The 17939-nt window shown below is 54.2% G+C and overlaps 8 protein-coding genes and 1 non-coding gene across 9 annotated transcripts; 4 read left to right on the top strand and 5 right to left on the bottom strand.

Annotated features, from left to right (window-relative positions):
• Window positions 1-300: 300 nt before the first annotated feature.
• On the top strand, window positions 301-474 carry BBK36DRAFT_1111761 (hypothetical protein; the record flags this gene model as incomplete). The annotated part of the gene is made up of 1 exon (XM_024889732.1): window positions 301-474. The coding sequence occupies one exon, from the start codon at window positions 301-303 to the stop codon at window positions 472-474; it is 174 nt and encodes a 57-aa protein (XP_024752833.1).
• Window positions 475-1201: 727 nt separating this feature from the next.
• Window positions 1202-1681, top strand: BBK36DRAFT_1165772 (hypothetical protein; the record flags this gene model as incomplete). The annotated part of the gene is made up of 1 exon (XM_024894819.1): window positions 1202-1681. One exon carries the CDS (start codon window positions 1202-1204, stop codon window positions 1679-1681), a length of 480 nt encoding a protein of 159 aa, XP_024752834.1.
• Window positions 1355-2909, bottom strand: BBK36DRAFT_1134236 (NDK-domain-containing protein; the record flags this gene model as incomplete). The annotated part of the gene is made up of 6 exons (XM_024892237.1): window positions 1355-2030; window positions 2087-2152; window positions 2283-2374; window positions 2431-2474; window positions 2543-2573; window positions 2656-2909. Coding segments are annotated over 6 exons (687 nt in total), but the record flags the coding sequence as incomplete, so codon positions are not given.
• A 774-nt stretch (window positions 2910-3683) lies between these two features.
• On the top strand, window positions 3684-6710 carry BBK36DRAFT_1134238 (glycoside hydrolase family 31 protein). The gene is made up of 2 exons (XM_024892238.1): window positions 3684-3810; window positions 3875-6710. Exons 1-2 carry the CDS (start codon window positions 3738-3740, stop codon window positions 6682-6684), a joined length of 2883 nt encoding a protein of 960 aa, XP_024752836.1. The 5' UTR covers window positions 3684-3737; the 3' UTR covers window positions 6685-6710.
• A 1446-nt stretch (window positions 6711-8156) lies between these two features.
• BBK36DRAFT_1134239 (hypothetical protein) lies at window positions 8157-8634 on the bottom strand. Its single transcript, XM_024892239.1, has 3 exons — window positions 8612-8634; window positions 8422-8556; window positions 8157-8360 (listed from the first exon to the last, which is right to left on the bottom strand). The coding sequence occupies exons 1-3, from the start codon at window positions 8625-8627 to the stop codon at window positions 8185-8187; spliced, it is 327 nt and encodes a 108-aa protein (XP_024752837.1). The 5' UTR covers window positions 8628-8634; the 3' UTR covers window positions 8157-8184.
• A 1844-nt stretch (window positions 8635-10478) lies between these two features.
• BBK36DRAFT_t37 lies at window positions 10479-10560 on the bottom strand. Its single transcript has one exon. It is a non-coding gene; the product is annotated as a tRNA-Ala (tRNA).
• A 205-nt stretch (window positions 10561-10765) lies between these two features.
• BBK36DRAFT_1110786 (hypothetical protein) lies at window positions 10766-12552 on the bottom strand (the record flags this gene model as incomplete). Its single annotated transcript, XM_024889629.1, has 2 exons — window positions 10766-10843; window positions 10930-12552. The coding sequence occupies 2 exons, from the start codon at window positions 12550-12552 to the stop codon at window positions 10766-10768; spliced, it is 1701 nt and encodes a 566-aa protein (XP_024752838.1).
• Window positions 12553-13866: 1314 nt separating this feature from the next.
• BBK36DRAFT_1110298 (MFS general substrate transporter) lies at window positions 13867-15237 on the top strand (the record flags this gene model as incomplete). Its single annotated transcript, XM_024889570.1, has 2 exons — window positions 13867-14193; window positions 14278-15237. 2 exons carry the CDS (start codon window positions 13867-13869, stop codon window positions 15235-15237), a joined length of 1287 nt encoding a protein of 428 aa, XP_024752839.1.
• Window positions 15238-15499: 262 nt separating this feature from the next.
• BBK36DRAFT_1111614 (MFS general substrate transporter) lies at window positions 15500-17218 on the bottom strand (the record flags this gene model as incomplete). The annotated part of the gene is made up of 2 exons (XM_024889719.1): window positions 15500-16463; window positions 16536-17218. The coding sequence occupies 2 exons, from the start codon at window positions 17216-17218 to the stop codon at window positions 15500-15502; spliced, it is 1647 nt and encodes a 548-aa protein (XP_024752840.1).
• Between the last annotated feature and the right edge of the window lie 721 nt (window positions 17219-17939).

The raw sequence follows: 17939 nt of genomic DNA on the forward strand, positions 1-17939 counted from the left end.
GGGCATATGTTGGGGCAAACTGCAGAACCCAACCGGACTGTTCAGGGGCTGTGCAGAGAGCGAGGGGCGATTGCTGATGCGCTGATGCTGTCGTTGCCCTGTCATGGACCTGGCAACTTTATTTGATATAAACCGTCCTGTCGGTAGAGAGCGTCGTATTTCTATTCTGGTGGCCGTCAATCAACCAACATCAAGAACCAAGCGACCGGTATCGCAACGACAGCTAACATCATACAAACGAACCTTGCCGTCTTTCGCGGAACCTGAACGACCAACACACCACCGTCACACGCAAACAACATGGCGCAAAGGCTCATTGCTTGCTATCAGTGGATCAAGACTGCCGGCGGGAAAAGCACGAGCTTATACACCAGATTCAGCAACAGAGGCGCACCATACAAGAAGATTGCGGGAGAGCCGAAGCGTGCCCAGAACCAAGAGTTGTATAACGACAACATTCCGCTTCTTGACTGATGTCTGCCCGAAGCATGCCTTGACCGGTAAGTCAGTCGTGGCCTGCTATGCTGCACAACGAACCTGACTGATGGAAATCAGACCTTTAGAGTCGATCTGCTATAACGACGTTACGAGCACTACGATATATACATATACGGAGCTTATTGGAGTTTGACGTGCTTCTGCTTTTGGGCTCTCATTGTTTGGTACAGGGATGAGAGCGTCATGGTTGGGCTTATGTTTGGAATACAGTTGATACCGCTGGACGGATACTCAGCAAAGGGACCAGAGGCGTCCTATCTTTATGAGCAGCATCGGGAATATATGGTCAGGATTCACATCATGAATGAATAAGAAGCATCTCTATTATAGTGCTTAGCTCAACATCTACAAGGAACCAGAGAGTTTCCAATCGAGGACATGATATCAACGAGAAACCCGCCTGGAAGCGCTGTGGCCCGCTTACATGTGTCTTGTCCACCCAAAGCTGGGTTAGTCAGCGCACAACGCAGGTCGATTACCTTAGCTACAGCTACCAATTGATACCACATGCAGCCAGCACCCAAACCCTCTCCTCCAACAAACCTGCATCTGCCGTCGATACCCTTCAACCCCCCTCCCCTCGGACGGTCCAACCATGCCTCCCTCCCGCTTCTACCTCAATTGGCGCCCGATGCTGCGATCACGCCCTCCTGCGCTCCACCTGCGCCCGCCAGCCCGCCCCCAGTCCACAAAGGCCAGCATCATGTCGCGCCTCGACCGCCTGCCGTATCTGCGAAAGTACACGAATGGCCTCCGCGACGCCCCAGTTTCGCATGTCGTTTCGTTCATGATCCTGCACGAGATCACGGCGATTGTGCCTCTGCTCGGCCTCTTTGCCCTGTTTCACTACACCACTTACTTGCCCATCTCTTATGTGACGGAGCACTTTGGGGAATACGTCCAGATGGGGGTCGAGAGGTTCGAGAGGTACTTCAAGCGAAAGGGCTGGTTTGGTTTTGGGCAGGAGGACAGCGGCACGTCTGCCCAGGACGCGCATGTGGAGGACGCTGTGCAGCGGTGGAAAAATGGGGAGCAAAAGTACAAGATCCTCGTCGAGGTCGCATTGGCATATGCCATAACGAAAGCCCTTCTGCCTCTCCGAATCATTGGCAGTGTCTGGGCTACGCCGTGGTTCGCCAAGATTCTCATTAGGTTCAAGCCTTCACTGGCCCGGAAAACGTAGAAGCAAGCAAAAGGAACCGAGTTCAGCATGCCTTTTTTTCTTTTTCTTTTTTTGCTTTAGATTTCATGTTCTACCCTGACGCACGTTATACAAAGGTACGAGTACTGTATAGCTTTACAGCTGCTTCAGAGCTTCGTCACATGAAACGCTTAAGCCTTCTCGTAGACCCAGTCGAACTGAGCAGACTTCCAGTTGACAGCCTCGCCATCCTTGAACCAGAGGGCAATCTCCTTCTTGGCGTTCTCGACGGAGTCGGAGCCGTGGCAGACGTTGCGGCCGACGTCGATGGCGTAGTCGCCACGGATGGTGCCAGGGGCGGAGGCAAGGGGGTTGGTGGCACCGAGGATGGCTAGATAAAGACGTTAGCTACACGATCTGAAGAGTTGCATCGGCGAGGAAACATACTGCGGCCGGTCTTGACGGCATCACGGCCCTCCCAGATCATGGCGCAGATGGGGCCGGAGTTCATGTCTGAAGGAAGAAACGTTAGCTTGAGGCCTGTGATTTTTAGCGCAGAGATCGGATCCTACACTCAATGAGGCCGTTGAAGAAGGGCTTGCCCTTGAGGTCAGCATCTAGAGAAGGGTCAGCAAGAGAAAACAGCCAAAGCTTGAAGCCGGATGGAGTGACGAACAGTGAGCCTCGAGGTGGTCCTTGCCGGGGGTGGTCAGCTTGATGGCAACCAGCTTGAAGCTATCCTCCTGTCAATTTCTAAACATCGCATGGACGGTTCGGTCGAAATCTCTTACCCACGGCTCTCGAAGCGGGTGATGATGGGGCCGATCAGGCCACGCTGCAGCGAGAGTCAGAACTTGGAGTCTTGAGAACGAGAACAAGCAGTATCAATCTAGTGATGCTTACCTGGACACCATCAGGCTTGATGGCAATGAAGCTATCGAGTGGGTTAGACTACCGCAAAGAAAAAATCCATCCCGGCGATGGAGGGGTAGGTAGATGGCGGGGGGGGTTCTCACGTCTGCTCGGTGGAAGCCATGGCGACTGGTTCTGGAGGAGTTGAAGAGGGAGGGGTATAAGATACTGGTTGAACGGGTGGAAGATGCTGAAGTTGCTGGACCTGAGGAGGAGAGGAAGAAGGAGGAAGAATGTAAAAGGCGGCGAGAAGTAATAGTAGCAGCGGGACGAGGAAAACTGGTGGGGGGAGGGTTACCGGAGTCCACCTCAGCAGCGGGTTGCTTCGCTGTTGTTGCTTTTGCTGAGTGGACTTTGGGCTTGAAGCGGGGTCCTCGTGGCGGGGTTCAGGCATGGTGATTTGCTGGCGTTGGCGCTGTGGACGGAGTCGATTTCGGGTGCAAAAGCGAGCCCAGCCTGTTTGACTTGTAACCTTGATGAATGACAGCTGCCGGCTGTACAGTGCGATCGATGAGTTTGATGTGACTGTATGGTTTCCTCTGTGTAGGATCAGCTGTATCAAGGAGATGTTGATCGAGATACAGGCACAATGCCCGGGTGATTGAGAGGGTAGGGACGCAAGCGCTCTGACTTGGTCTGGTGGGCAAGATATGGGCAAGATATTTGGACTGCTGGTGGCTGATAGAGACAACTCTCTACAATTCCATCGGAGAAGCAGCAACAGCTGTCATACATATTCTCTCATGTCTCGATTGTACAGTGTCAGCAGCAATCTCGTCTCTTGCCGTTTACCCTGCTAAGAGCCCATAAAGCGATATTCAATCGCATTGTTGAATCGAATGCAGCTAAAGGGACTGACCCCTCCAAACTTGGCGGTCGGGCCTGGTGGCGGAACGTGTCTTAATCTGGGCGCCATGCCCAATCGAGAGCTGTCGAGGAGGTCGAAACGGACAGCTTACTTGTAACCGCACTCCACGTTTCCCTTCCCCAATCGGTGTCGGATAGGTACGCCTCTGGAAGGGATTCTACCACCAGCATCATCACGATTCCTCAGCGGGCTGTCTGGGCGAGGCTGCGGACTGCTGAACCTGTCTGGAAACCCATGTGGCTTGCCATTTCCTGCATCTGAATTCACGCTTGTTGATTTGTTTACCTACCCAACATCGCCCTCGTCATGAGGTCGACGATGGGGCTGTCCTGGAAGTGGACAGCACTCCTCAGCCTTCTCAGTGCAATTCTGTGTCTGGTTGGGCCGGCCTGTACGCACACTTACAACACCACTGTTCCCGAAGCCTCAAGCTTGCTAACAATGAGACCTTCTAGTGGCTGTCAAGGAACATGACTTCAAAAAGTGCGACCAGGCCGGCTTCTGCAAACGAAACCGTGCCTTGGCGGATCTTGCCGCTTCCCAGAGCTCGACCTGGGTGTCTCCCTACAAAGCTGTTCTCGAATCGCCCTCTTTGAAAGACGGACAGATCCAAGGTGTCATTCTCAAGACGATCAATGCCGCCGGCGACACGGTTCGACTGCCAGTCACAATCTCATTCCTCGAATCGGGTGTTGCTCGTCTCGTGATTGACGAGGAGAAGCGGCAAAACAAGGACATTGAGCTTAGACACGGCAGCATCGCCAGAAAGGAACGCTACAATGAGGCCGCGAACTGGTCCATTGTTGGCGGCCTTGAGCCGGATCTGAAAGCCGAGATTGTCCACCAGGACGACTCTCAGATCAATGTCAAATACGGCCCCGACGCCAACTTTGAGGCCGTCATCAGACTCTCGCCCTTTAGGATTGATTTCCGGAGAGATGGTGTCTCGCACATCGAGCTCAACGAACGTGGTCTGCTCAACGTTGAGCATTGGAGAGCAAAGGTCGAAAGACCAGAGGGAGAAGAGAACCCTGAGGAGGACGAAAGCACCTGGTGGGATGAGACCTTCAACGGACATACCGATACCAAGCCTCGCGGTCCCGAGAGTGTGGCCTTGGACATTTCGTTCCACGGATACGAGCATGTCTATGGTATCCCCGAGCACACCGGACCCCTCTCTCTCAAGGAAACTCGAGGCGGCGAAGGCAACTATGCGGAACCCTATCGCATGTACAACGCCGACGTCTTTGAGTACATTCTTGACAGCCCCATGACCCTCTATGGCTCCATCCCTTTCATGCAGGCTCACCGAAAGGATTCTTCCGTCGGTGTCTTGTGGCTCAACGCAGCGGATACCTGGGTCGATATTACAAAGGTCAAAGGCAGCAGCAACCCTCTGAGTCTCAAATCCAGTGTCCCGAAAAACACCCAAACTCACTGGATCTCCGAAAGCGGTATCATTGATCTCTTTGTTTTCTTGGGCCCCACGCCTCAGGACATTACGAAGAGGTATACTGAGCTGACGGGAACAACCGCTATGCCTCAGGAGTTTGCCCTCGGCTACCACCAGTGCCGATGGAACTACATCTCTGAAGACGACGTCAAAGATGTTGACCGCAGGTTTGACAAGGCTCATGTGCCGTATGATGTCATCTGGCTGGATATCGAGTACACCGATGACGGAAAATACTTCACCTGGGACCCTCATTCGTTCAGCGACCCCATCAGTATCGGTAAACAACTGGACAGCCACGGCAGAAAGCTTGTGACGATCATTGATCCACACATCAAGAGGGTTGACAACTATCCTATCAATGAGCAACTCCTGGCTCTTGACCTCGCCGTTCACGACAAGGACGGCAAGACCTATGAAGGCTCGTGCTGGCCAGGCAATTCCAACTGGATTGACTGCTTCAACCCCAAGGCCCGTGAATGGTGGAAGGGTCTGCACAAATACGACACGTTCAAGGGAACAATGGAGAACACCTTCATCTGGAACGACATGAACGAACCCTCGGTCTTTGAAGGCCCAGAGACTACCATGCCCAAGGACAACCTCCACTGGGACAACTGGGAGCACCGAGATGTCCACAACCTGAACGGAATGACATATCATCACTCTACCTTTGAAGCTCTCAAGAGCCGTAAGAAGGGCGAGTACCGACGTCCGTTCGTGCTGACCCGAGCTTTCTTCTCCGGCTCCCAGCGCTTTGGTGCCATGTGGACCGGCGACAACTTGGCGGACTGGGGCCACCTGCAGACCTCCGTGACCATGCTCCTGAACCAGGGTATCTCTGGATTCCCGTTCTCGGGAGCTGATGTCGCGGGATTCTTCGGAGACCCTGAGAAGGACTTGCTCGCCCGTTGGTACCAGACGGCTGCGTTTTATCCGTTCTTCCGAGCCCATGCTCACATCGACACCCGTCGCCGTGAGCCATACTTGCTTGGCGAGCCCTATACTGCCATTGTTACTGCAGCACTGCGACTGCGATACTCTCTCTTGCCCGCGTGGTACACTGCCTTCTACCACTCAAACCGAGATGGCAGCCCTATCCTTCGCCCGATGTTCTGGACGCATCCGTCCGCTGAGGGAGGCTTGGCGATTGATGACCAGTTCTTCCTGGCATCAACCGGCTTGCTCGTTAAGCCCGTGGCAGAGAAAGACAAGTACAGCGCGGATATCTGGATCCCGGATGATGAGGTTTACTACGAGTACGATACGTACAACGTGGCGAAGACTGAGCAGGGCAAGCACGTTACATTTGACACTCCCATCGACCGCATCCCCATCCTGATGCGAGGAGGCCACATCATCCCACGCCGTGATATCCCCCGTCGCTCAAGCTCTCTCATGCGTTTCGACCCCTACACTCTTGTCGTCTCCGTCTCCAAGGACGGTCAGGCCGAAGGAGAGCTGTACGTCGATGATGGTGATAGCTACGAGTTTGAAGATGGTCAATACATCCATCGCAAGTTCAGCCTGAAGGACGATGTTCTTTCTTCAGTCGATGCTGAAGGCCGGGATAGCCGAAAGATCAAGCCTGGCAAGTGGCTCAAGGCTATGCAGAACGTCCACATCGACAAGATCATCATCATTGGCGCTCCTGCCTCGTGGGACCGAGAAGCGGTACAGATCGAATCAGACGGACGTGCCTGGGCCGCCAAGGTGCACTACCACGCCGCCGACAAGGACAGGGCTGCATTTGCAACTGTAACCCATGTGAAGGCCCGTGTTGGGGATGACTGGAGCATCAAGCTGGCTTAGATGATCGAGTCACGGAGCTTTCTTTTTACGAAGACGGTGTAGACATGGATGGTCATTGGGAAATGAAATGTGTTGGTGTCTTTTCTGAGAGTGTAAACTGATGTCTAAGGTAAGCCAGTTATTGCATAGGTACCGTATGTACAATAAGATGCAGAAGAACAAAAGAGCAAGCGTTGAGCGCAATTATGCGAACGTTGTCCCTGTTGATGATTGGTTTCTTTGCCTCTTGTTTATCGTCTACGATCAAGTCGAATCAGCACTCGTTCTTCAGGTTGGTAAATGCAAGACGTCAATTGCATTAGGGTAACAGCTCGAACTTGGCAGGAATTGAAGAGGACGTTAGTAGACGTCACTCCAGCCCTTTGGCCACTATTATTCTGGCTTTAGCTTTTCCCAGAGGACGAATCCATCGACTGGATAAGCTTAATTATTGAGCTCGCGGAGATTATTATACTATAGCTTGCCACCTCAAGCTGTAATTTCTTCGTCATAGACATGATGCATGCATGAGAGCTGCGATCGAGACCAAGTACAACGCGCTTGTACCGAGCACTTCGGAACTTACGATAGTCCGCGGGCGCTTGGGGTCTTTCTGCCACAGCTCACCGTTCTACAGCACGAAGCTTGAAACCACAACTAGATTTGTTCAGCACTTCAACGACGATATCCCCAACCTCAAAAGCATTCTCGTCTCATCCTCGTCGACGGAGCTCTCAAGGCAGATGGCGATGACAGCACAGAAACAGCTGAGTGAGGCCTCTTTCGCCCAACTGCTATTCCCATTAGCGCAACCCGAAGCCCCGTCTTCAGTGGCCAGCCACGTTAGCTGGCGGCGCCTGGCGCGACTACGGCCCAGAAAAGACCAGCTTTCGACCATCGCAGAGCTCTCGACAAGACGCGGTGTGCCTCGACCGTGCCTCCGCAGCGCTCCTCCGGATACACGGCAAGCTCGCAGGCCTGGCTCGATCCACCTGCTGTGGCTCAGGTCGACCGAACCCCGCTAATGAATGCATGGAGAGACCCTTTTCCTGCTGCAGATGCTTGAGCGTTTCATCCACCAGCTGGTCCTGGCCCAGCTTTTCTTCAGCAAGCAAGCTTTCTCAGCCACCATACATGCAGCGGTCTTGGAGCTAATCGGCAATCGTCTTCCGGCTAGCCAACCACCAGCGTCACTGCGGCCCAGGGGCTGATTATATTGGTTTACGACGAAACTTGCATCACAATTCACGCAACCGGCCAGGCACTCTCCATGGCCAGATACGTACCTTTCCTGCAGCTGGAACACGGTTGACGAGCCCCTAGTTGGCCAGTTGCGAGACAGGTGCAGCCGATAGCATCATCGCGCCGACAGACGGACACACCAAAGCTTACGAGTACGAGTTGACAGGGAGAGCTTCATGGAGGGGTTCACACAACCCCGCAGCGAGACACGCGTCTACGGCAACGATTGGTTTCGAATCATACCGTCGATATTTTTTATTTTATTCTATCTGACTGTATTTACCATCGGTCTCCGTACTGGTTGTTGAGCTGAGCCTCGGCCTGCTCCTGTGCATGGCGCTTGGCCTTCTCACGGTCGATGAAGTCAAGGCCCTTGGTCTCAACTTCACGGTCGACGAAGGCGCCAATGACACCGGCGAGGATCTCCTTGGCCTTGGCGTGCTCGTCGGGGTGGCCTAAGCAACTGAAGTCAGATTCTGAAGCGTCAGGCAAAGGTCAACGGAAGGCTCTTCTTACCGTTCTCGGCAACGTGGTTCTCGTAGGCCTTGGCAGCCTCATAAGCGGCAGCGCCTCCGATGAGCTCGTGAGACCACTCGGCTTCGTGGGGTCGCTGGGTGACCGTCTCGTAGGCCTGAGCCTGCTCAGAGTCGTCTGGCATATCTGTTAGACATCATGACATCATGGGTGTTTCCGGAGCTCAACATACCGTCGAACCAACCCATTGTGAATGATGAAGAGAAGTTTAGAGATGTGTGTGTGGTTTTATTAAGAGTGCTTGATTCAAGGAGAGAAGAGGAAGAAGGTTCTGAGGGCGAACAAAGGGCTATTTATAAGCTTGGAGCTGCCACACTCACAAGAGGGGTCAGAGGCCTCACGCTCTCAGGACGCCCAATGATCTACGTTACAGCCACTTGCCCCTTGGCTACGCATACGACTACCCCCCTCGAGACTACTGCGTTGCTATTTTGGCAAGTTTCAATGGCGTAGCAGCGTGGATCAAGGGGCGTTGGCGAGCTCCATGCGTGGACACGCTGACGCCGTCCAACTCCCGCACATCTTGATGATCTGGCCTCACAACAGCTCCAGAGCTCTGATAACGCGACTGGTGGCTCACAGCACCTACTACCTTACGTAGTGTGGCAAACGGGGTCCAAGGGTCTCCACGCAAGAGAGCAGCCGGATGCTGGCCCAGCTAGACACAGCTGCATGGCAAGCATCCCCTAATCGTGGAGTAGCTCGGCACCTTTGTGGCCCAGGCCATGGGTTCGTTCACAGGTCACCCGTCCTCGTTCCCCCTGACTCCAAGCGGTTGCGAACGTCATATCCTATCGAAGTGGCGCATGGGAAGGACGGAGTTGAGGGGGGCAGAGGCGCCATTGTTTCTCACCCGACGGATTCCCTGACGAGGAGCCATTGAGATGAGGGGTGTATTACATGAGGGGTGTCCTCCCTGGCTTGGATTATGCTGGAATCCCTGAGCAGCTGAATGTGGCATGACTGGAGTTGCATACGAACAAAGGCCGGCATACGAATGCCTAACCGAATCAATGATGCCAGAACAGCTTTCCTGCTGGGCCGGAGCTATGGCTTGGTCAAGCTTCTTGGGGGGCTTTTCCCGAGCACCCCGCCATTCCGCCTCCCCCACCATCCTGTTCCGCGGGATCCTTGTCAAAGGGACGGACCCCGAAGGACGAGACAACATGCGCTTATTGGGCAAAAGAGTGTGTACGAAAGGGTTCTGGCAGGTATTCCATACTTGCCAATGCCTTCTCGAAACAATCCCGCACGTCAACAAAGTATGTACGACAACTCATTCAAGCCACATTAACCCGGAAGATGTCTAGTCCTGTTGCCCTGCCTTGCTTGCACTTACAATTGGGCTCTGAGTCCATGTGTGCAGCTCTCCCAAAGAGTGAGCGAGTATGACTTAGCAACGCATACCTCAATACTTGCTCCGCAAGACCCTGCATGCACAAGCAGGGACCTGGGACTCATGAGTCGCCATATCCATCGCAATTTACTGAGTCAACAGCCCCTCACTTGAAGTCGAATGGTACATACATAGTATATACGAAGTATACTAAGGCACTCTCGATAGGGGCTTGGATCTGGATTGAGACAAACTCACGCTAGACGACGCTCCCAACTTGCCAGCACTGCTGAAGCTATCAATCTATAGAGCAATGGATGGTGCGAAGCGGTGAGCGGTTGTCTGCCCCTTCTAAGTAACAATGAGCTTTTGGATATTGGATGAGTCCCGGATGACGCCGGAAAAGGGTGGGTTGAGTTCATCTCCTGCAAACTAATGAAGCCGTTGTCTACCTGGTCCACGAGCGATCCATGGCTAGGTACTACCCAGTATGAGAGATGCTTATCTCAGCGGCGGATAGTCGAAGAAAGCCTCCGTGTACAGTAACGTCAAGGTTATCTCGACGGACCGGCGCTAATCCAGTCCTTCTACACTCTAGAAGAGGAAAGAAGAGGGAATAAAAAGAGAAGAATTCAGAAACCTGTACCAAACAGATATAGGAGATGAAAAGGAACAGGCGAAAAAGAAAAAAAAGAAAAACAACTGGACGAACGGGGAATCGAACCCCGGACCTTTCCCAGGTTGCAAGATGCTAAGGGAAAATTATACCACTAAACCATCCGCCCATTTGCGTTGTTGACGATTCCTGTCGGTAGAATGCTACATACAGTTTTTGCTCGCTCCATGAAACAAAAGAAATCGTTGGATTGGTCTTGGCATCGTTGTCTATGGTATGGTTTATGTACAATAACTGGGATGAATCGTGAGAGGCGAGAGTTTATTATTCGAATAAGGTATTGGTTAGTACAAGTTGTTAGTCAGTGGGCGTTTTTACCGGACGTTTTCGCTAAACATCCAGTTCATGGGCTCAACCATCCCAGCATTGTACGCAAACAGAGCGTCCGAGACCTGTACATCGATTCGCAAAAGACGGGGTGTCAGCAAAATAAACATCAAGAAGAACTCAAAGGGGTGGGATATCATCCAAAGCTCACCAAGAAATCCCAATCGGGGCTCTGTGGCCGTATATTTCCCACCATGTCCATCTCCTCCCGAGCATCCACTGCTCGATCCTGACCCTGTCCTCCCGCCTTCTCTTCCAATATCGCGAGAGACTTCTCCACCGACTCTTCGGCAGCTTTGATGAACACGGGGGGTAGTTGTTGGGGATCGAGGCCGCGCGTGAGGGCCTCCAGGTGAGCGAGTATGACGGAGCTGACGAGGTAGCCCTTGACGTTGGTCTCGCCGACCTCGATGGAGCGGAGACACCATTCCCTGGACTCTTTGATGACGGACATGAGATCTGCTCGGAGAGGCGAAGGCACGAGCCCCTGCTCTTCTCTGAGCTGGTTGTCCAGTTCGGCGGAGATGAGCAGGCTCGCTTGCAACGAGGCGATCCTGAAGAAGCCCGGCCCGCAGCACGCAAGCCGCGAGAGGGGATCTCCCTGAAGAAACCCGAAGCCGTCTTCCCGGCTGTGATGCGGCGCCATGATGGCCGAGGAAGGGTAGACGGCGGACCAGGTCTTGAGGGCGGCTTCGATGGCGAGTTTGCGGGAGACTGCGTACTTGGTTTGGCGCAGGGCAGGGATGAGGTAGGGCGTGTGGAGGGCGGATATGTATCTCTGCATGGTGAAGTCTACGATGCGCAGGGCGAGCGCGGAAGGGCCGGATGATTGACCGGGCTGGGATGATTTGAACCTCGTGAGGGTTTGGCAGAGGGTTTTGTAGGCTGAGCGGAGTTCGGCGTCGAGCTCGAGGGTTCGCTCGTATGTCCCGCATGAGGCGAGGTCGTTGAGGAACCTGAGGACGGTGAGCCGAGTGGGAAATGTCCGTCGGAAGGCGATGGTGACGGACATGCTGGTATATTCGTCTCCAGGCTTTGGGACTGCGCCTTCAGTCATGAGCTGCTCATCGTCGTAGTTGCCCGGAGGCTCCGTGTCAAAGTCGTCAAGGGAAATGAGCGGAGGACCTCCTGATGTCAAGCTCATTCTCAAGGAAATGTCAATGATTGTGTTCCACAGTCTCCGGTGCATCTCGCTTGCGAAGAGAGATCGCTTGGGTAGGTGATGCGGATCGCGATGCAGGCCCATGTGCATGGCCCTCCTGAGCAACTCGCCCCCGGATACCCAGACCGAGTCTCCAGCGACGCCTACGTTCTCCCTCGCAAGAAGGAGCAATATCTGCAGCTGGATGAACTGGATGCCCAGCCGAGCCTTGAACTCGGGCTCCGCTGCCCACGTCTGCGCTTCGTACACCCACCGGATCGCCAAGGGCCGCATGGAAAAGTCATCGTCGTACGACATTGCGCCAATGGCCAGCACTAGCTTGACGAGGACGATGAATGCCATGTCAGGATAGGCTCCGGGCTCCCATAGCTCTTCGTAGTCTCTTCTGAAGGAAGGTAGATGCAGGATTCTGTAGACGCTCTCTGTTGTCTCGAGGTAGCATTCAATGAGCTTGTCGCACACCTCCTTTTCGGGAAGTTCTCTTGTTGGGATGGTCGGCCAGGCAGGGGTCCTGTTGGCTTTGATGATTCTGCCTAGGGCTTTGCACTTGAGTAGCAGCGGGTATACATTGGATTTCGTCTCCAGGTTATGTATCTCGTTCATCACAAACATGGTTTTGAACTGAAAGTGAGGTGAGCGGTGTTCGAGCTTATACCAATTCGAGGCTCTGGATATATCCGGCCAAGTGCACTTATCTGCTTACCATCTGAAAGACATTGATCCAATGAGTCTGTCCAAAGAAGCGCTTCTTATGCGTGACACTCCGTATAAGGCTGGGACTCGCCGCGTCCACCGGGTTGTCCTCACGATGGAAATGAATGAGTCCACCAGTGATGTGAACTGCCTTGGCAAGGAAATCCGAGTCGGGGCTTGCGTCTGTAGACCTTGGCGGAGGCTCTACTGCAAGCTGGGACTGATTCAGACCAGAAGGGCCAGCGTTGCTTGCTTCGGAAAGGCTAACGTTGGCAATCGAGTCATCCTGGCTTTTGGGCGTCAATGGGCTTATGAGATTCCTGGATGACGGATTTGAGATGGTGCTTCCTGCTTTCAGCACTGAATTCGGACTGCTGGAGCTCTGAGCTTGTGTTTGAGTCCGAGACTCGACAGAGAAGACGCCGACTTGGCTCTGCGTGGGCGACTGTCCGGGCTGGTGCCCCAAGTGATGGTTCTCATAGACGCAGGTCTCGGTCTTGGAGCGGATGCAGTTGCTGCAGGGCCGCTCACGGTTGCACCTCAGCTTGCGCCTCCTACACAGGGCGCACGATCTGGAGTTTCATGTGAGTCTTTTGTGATATGAGACGCGATTGAAGTTGAGAGGCAGTCTTACATTGCTGGTCTGCGTCGTCGTCGCTCTACTTGGACGACCACCGTCTTGGGTGCTTGATTCATTGTACAGTCTCAAACCTGCTTTTCAGTGACCGGTCTCCAATTTGGGTAACGTCCCCATTAACTGCACGACGATGAGCTGTGGGTAAGGTAAAGGAAGTTGAAGCTCGGAGTGACGTCTCGTCGTCCTCAGGGGCGTTCGGGATTTTCCTCAAAGAGGACCTTAAATCCGAACCGGAGCGGGCTTTTGATTGATAAGATAATCATCACTTCGGACTTGTTATTCAGCATCTTTCCCGATTGGGTAACAGCCGACTTACACGGAGAAGCGCGACCAATATCGCGGAACCAAGCGAGATCGTCAGATCCTTCTCCGAAAAGTGGACTGGAATGAGCTGGTTTGTTCAGCGCGGATTGAGGCCGAGTGTAAATTGTCGGGCATTTGAAAGTGGAATCCGGAGACTTCTCAGTTTGCTATAAAGATGCGTGTTTCTGAGTTCAAATATCAATCGCATCTCCCTGGAGGTTATACAGCAGTCTTCTCAACCATCTACAACCCCGACAACCATCACCACGTCGATTCCGTGAGCCTTTCCAGTCATGTCAGCCACTCCGCTGGAAGAAAAGCCTCCGTCCACAGGAGAGCAAACCGGCTCTGAACAAGGACAGTCCCTGTCCTTGGCCGAGCACGAGCCAGCACCCGACGGCGGCCTCAGGGCATGGCTCGTCGCCTTCGGAGCCGCCTCCATCTTCTTCTGCTGCCTGGGCTTCTCCAACTCCTTTGGCACCTTTACGGAGTACTACCTGAGCCACCAGCTCAGTGACCATTCTCCCGACGACGTAGCCTGGATAGGCTCCCTGTCTGCCTTTCTGCAGTTCTTCGTGGGCATGGTCGGAGGTCCTCTATTCGATCGTTATGGCTCCATGGTACGTTGTCTTCTAATCCCATCCCCCTCAACCACAACATATAGAGCCTCCCTTCCCCAAGGCTAACCGTGCACCGAAAAAAAGGTCATCTTCCCAGCCGCCGTCCTCTACATCTTCGCCGTCATGATCCTAAGCGCCTGCAAAGCGTACTGGCAAATCATGCTCGTCCAGGGCGTCCTCATGGGCGTCGCCATGGCCTTCCTCCAGTTCCCCGCCATGGCCAGCGTCTCCCAGTACTTTGACAAGAAGCGCGCCGCCGCCCTCGGCGTCGCCATCTCGGGCTCCTCCATCGGCGGCATCGTCATGCCCATTGCCGTGTCCAAGATGCTCAACAGCACGTCCCTCGGCTTCGGCTGGACGGTGCGCATCATCGGCTTCCTCATGCTGCCCTTCATGGCGTTTTCCCTGGCCGTCGTCAGGCCGCGTCTGCCGCCGAGGACGACGAGCTTCTGGATTGCTTCGGCGTTTCGCGACGCCAAGTACGACTTTCTCATCCTTTCGGCCTTTTTCGTCTTCATCGGCATGTTCATGCCAATCATCTTCCTGCCAACGTATGCCGTGCAAAGAGGCATGGGCGCAACGCTCGCCGGATACTTGCCCGCCATCCTCAACGGCGCGTCGACATTCGGCCGCATCATCCCAGGCGTGCTGGCGGACAAGTACGGCCGACTGAACATATACGCCGCCGGGTCCGTCATCACCAGCGTCGTCATCTTCTGCATGGACTCGACCACGTCCAACGCGGCAATCATCGTCTATGCTGCCGTCTTTGGCTTCACCTCTGGCACACTCATCTCCGGAGCAACCGTGTCCATCACAGGCTGTAGCCCCGACCCACGCGACATCGGCACTTACACCGGCATGGGGTTGGCCCTGGGAGCTCTCGGAGCACTGGTCGGGCCTCCTATCGATGGTGCCTTTGTGAGCCATTATGCGGGATTCTTCGAGGCTACCATGTTCAGTGGTGCCATGTGCCTGTTTGGTGGGCTTACCATCCTCGCGGCCAAACTTGCGAGCCCTCAGGGTCTGTTTAGCAAGTCGTGAAGCGGTTAAACAAATATTGTCAACGTGTATAAAAGTGATAAATAGAAGGAGCAATGGGTGCATATAGAACGGGAACGGATCTCTCAGCTCAATCATATCGGAAATATAGGAAACACCATGCGGCTCCGAGCTTGCAAAGGTTCCATGGCAGTAATATGGAATGAAATTTAATAATAACAGTAACGCTAAAATATGATGTGTTTCACTAGGAAGACAGCATGGTTGCTCTCGCCTTCAAGAACCCCGAGCCTCTGTTGCCTCATCAATAAATGTACACGAATTCGTCGTTTTCACGATCCGTGAGGTCCAAGAAGGCGTTTTGCCCAGTATGATCGTCTGTTTCGTCGGCACCTTCAGCATCCTGGAGCACACCGTCTTCATGCCTGGCTGAGTGGTAGTGCTCTTGCATGGAGCGATCAATGACTTCCGCCTTCTTTCCATTGCGCACCCGTGTCTTGGCTTGCACCTTGTTGAGCACCACGAGATTGGTCCACTGGATCAGAATCACGCCAATTAAAGCTGCGAATACGGCCAGACAAGATCGGAGACCGGGCTTGTATTCGGGTGCGTCTCTGTCGTTGAATAGGATGGGACCGAGGATGTTGCCCACGGAGCTGGCCGCTTGGTAAATGCTCATGATGATAGACTTTTTCGTCGTCCCGGCAGTATTGCCCACAATCCAGGTGACGATGAGCGGGTTGCCCGCGAAAATAAAGGCCAGGAGATAGTACCCAGCAAGGGATGCTCCCTGGCTTGCGGTACCTCTAGGAACGCAATACAAGATGACCAGACCAGCAAGCACCGGCAGCATGAAGGCAGCCAAAATGGCTCCCTTCATCTTGGCCTTTTGGGCCAAGTAACTGGCGAGAAGGATGAGAATTGTCTGGAGAGCGCCGAACGGCATGTTGAGCAGGCTGGACTTGTACTTGTCAAAGCCGAGGCCATTGATGATCAGAGGACCAAAGGTGAGGGTGACACTGGCTCCCACGTTGAGCAACAGCGTCATGCCGAACCACAGATAGGTTTTGGGCTCTAGAGCAGCCTCGGCAACGTGGTGCCATTTAAACTCTCGGCTGCCGGTGCCCGTTTGATTGGCGCGAAGCCGCTCTATGGCCTTGGGCTTCTCCTCCTCGGTCAAGAATCTCGCCGAGGGGATATCGTTGTCCAGTTTCCAGTAGATAATAGGAACAGAGACGATGGTGAGAAGGCCGACGAAGAGGAAGATACTGTACATGTTGTGTTGGTCAAACTCTTCGCATCATGGCAGATTCGCCAGCAGCATCATCATATGCACTTACATTTGCCATTCTTTCAAGACGTCGGACTCAATGCGGCCTAGCCCAAAGCTCACGGCGGCGGCAAAGACTGTAGCAAGTCCGTTGGTGCCGTACCATGCGGCAACACGGAGCGGCTGCTCAGCTCGCCGATACCACTGGCTGGTGATGACGCTGAACAGGGGCAAGCAACCAGCCTCGAACAGGCCAAGGAAGAAGCGAGTGGCCATGAGGCCCGAGAAGTCGTTGCACACCGCCATCAAGGTCTGGGCGATGCCCCATCCCAGACAGAGGACGGGCATCAAGATGCGATGAGGCACCTTGACGATGAGGTAGGACGAGAACGGCTGCCAGACCAGCTGGGCGATGGGGGCGACGGACCCGATGAGGGAGTATTGGCCGCCACTGAGGCGCGCGTCGTCCTTGAGGCCGTATGTTGCGCCGTAGCCTAGGACGCTCTTGTCCAATATCTGGAGGAAGTAAACCCAGACCAGGATTGCCAGGATGGTTCGATCCGTCTTTCGCAGGATCCGGCGGTTCTCCTCCTCGGAGACGTCAACCTTCTCATGACCAATAAGGGCCAGCGCACGATCCGCCCCTTTGTTGGCGGGCTTGCCAGCCTCAGGTTGTCGAGACGAGCCCGGCAGTTGGGCGTGCTCCGAGTGCTGCACCTCGGCCGGCTGCTTGTCGTCGTCGGATGCCTGCATGCTGGCTGTTGTCGATGATGGGGGATGCGGTAGAGGATGCTCATGGTCGCTGCAGGAGGCAGAGTCCGTGCCTTTATACACACGCTGGCTTGTATGTTGTACTCGATACTTGCACGACGCAAGAGGGAGGATGGACGGAATCCGAGCTTCAGGTCCCGGCTGATGGATCGGCTTCTAGCACGGCTGGAGCTGCTCAGGCGTCGGCACTCACTGAAGCGTGGGGGTCTAGTGGCCCGCCGTCCACTAACGGTTCCCCGGCCTGGGGGAATTGGAAGGCTTTAGTGGTTCCGGCTGCACCCCGCGTTCTAACGAGGCCCGCTAGGAAAGAGCTAATCTCTGCTCCGGAGCACCTAATCTCAACAGCAGACAGCAGTCAGAACCGTGTTCGAACCGCATTGAACAACAACATGAATGAGAGCATCCAATGTCTTCACAACGGAGCACGGTATATCGTGATTATCACGAGCAAACCCGTGCGATTGAACATCGAGCATCGACTAAATCTCCTGCAACTCACCACCCAGCAACGGATGGAGAAGCCGTCTGCGTTCGTGTTCCAGTTGGGCGTGCAACGGCATCATGGCATCATTGTCCCTCCCACCGAGAACGTCCTGCACCAATCAGTTTGCAGATGAGCCTTTTACATGAGCCCTTTCGGAAGGGATAAACGAATCCAGACTCCAGATAGTCGCATTGGCTGCACCACTCGCTTGTTAACGTG

The sequence above is a fragment of the Trichoderma citrinoviride genome (assembly GCF_003025115.1).
Source record: "Trichoderma citrinoviride strain TUCIM 6016 unplaced genomic scaffold BBK36scaffold_2, whole genome shotgun sequence".
NCBI lineage: Eukaryota > Fungi > Ascomycota > Sordariomycetes > Hypocreales > Hypocreaceae > Trichoderma > Trichoderma citrinoviride.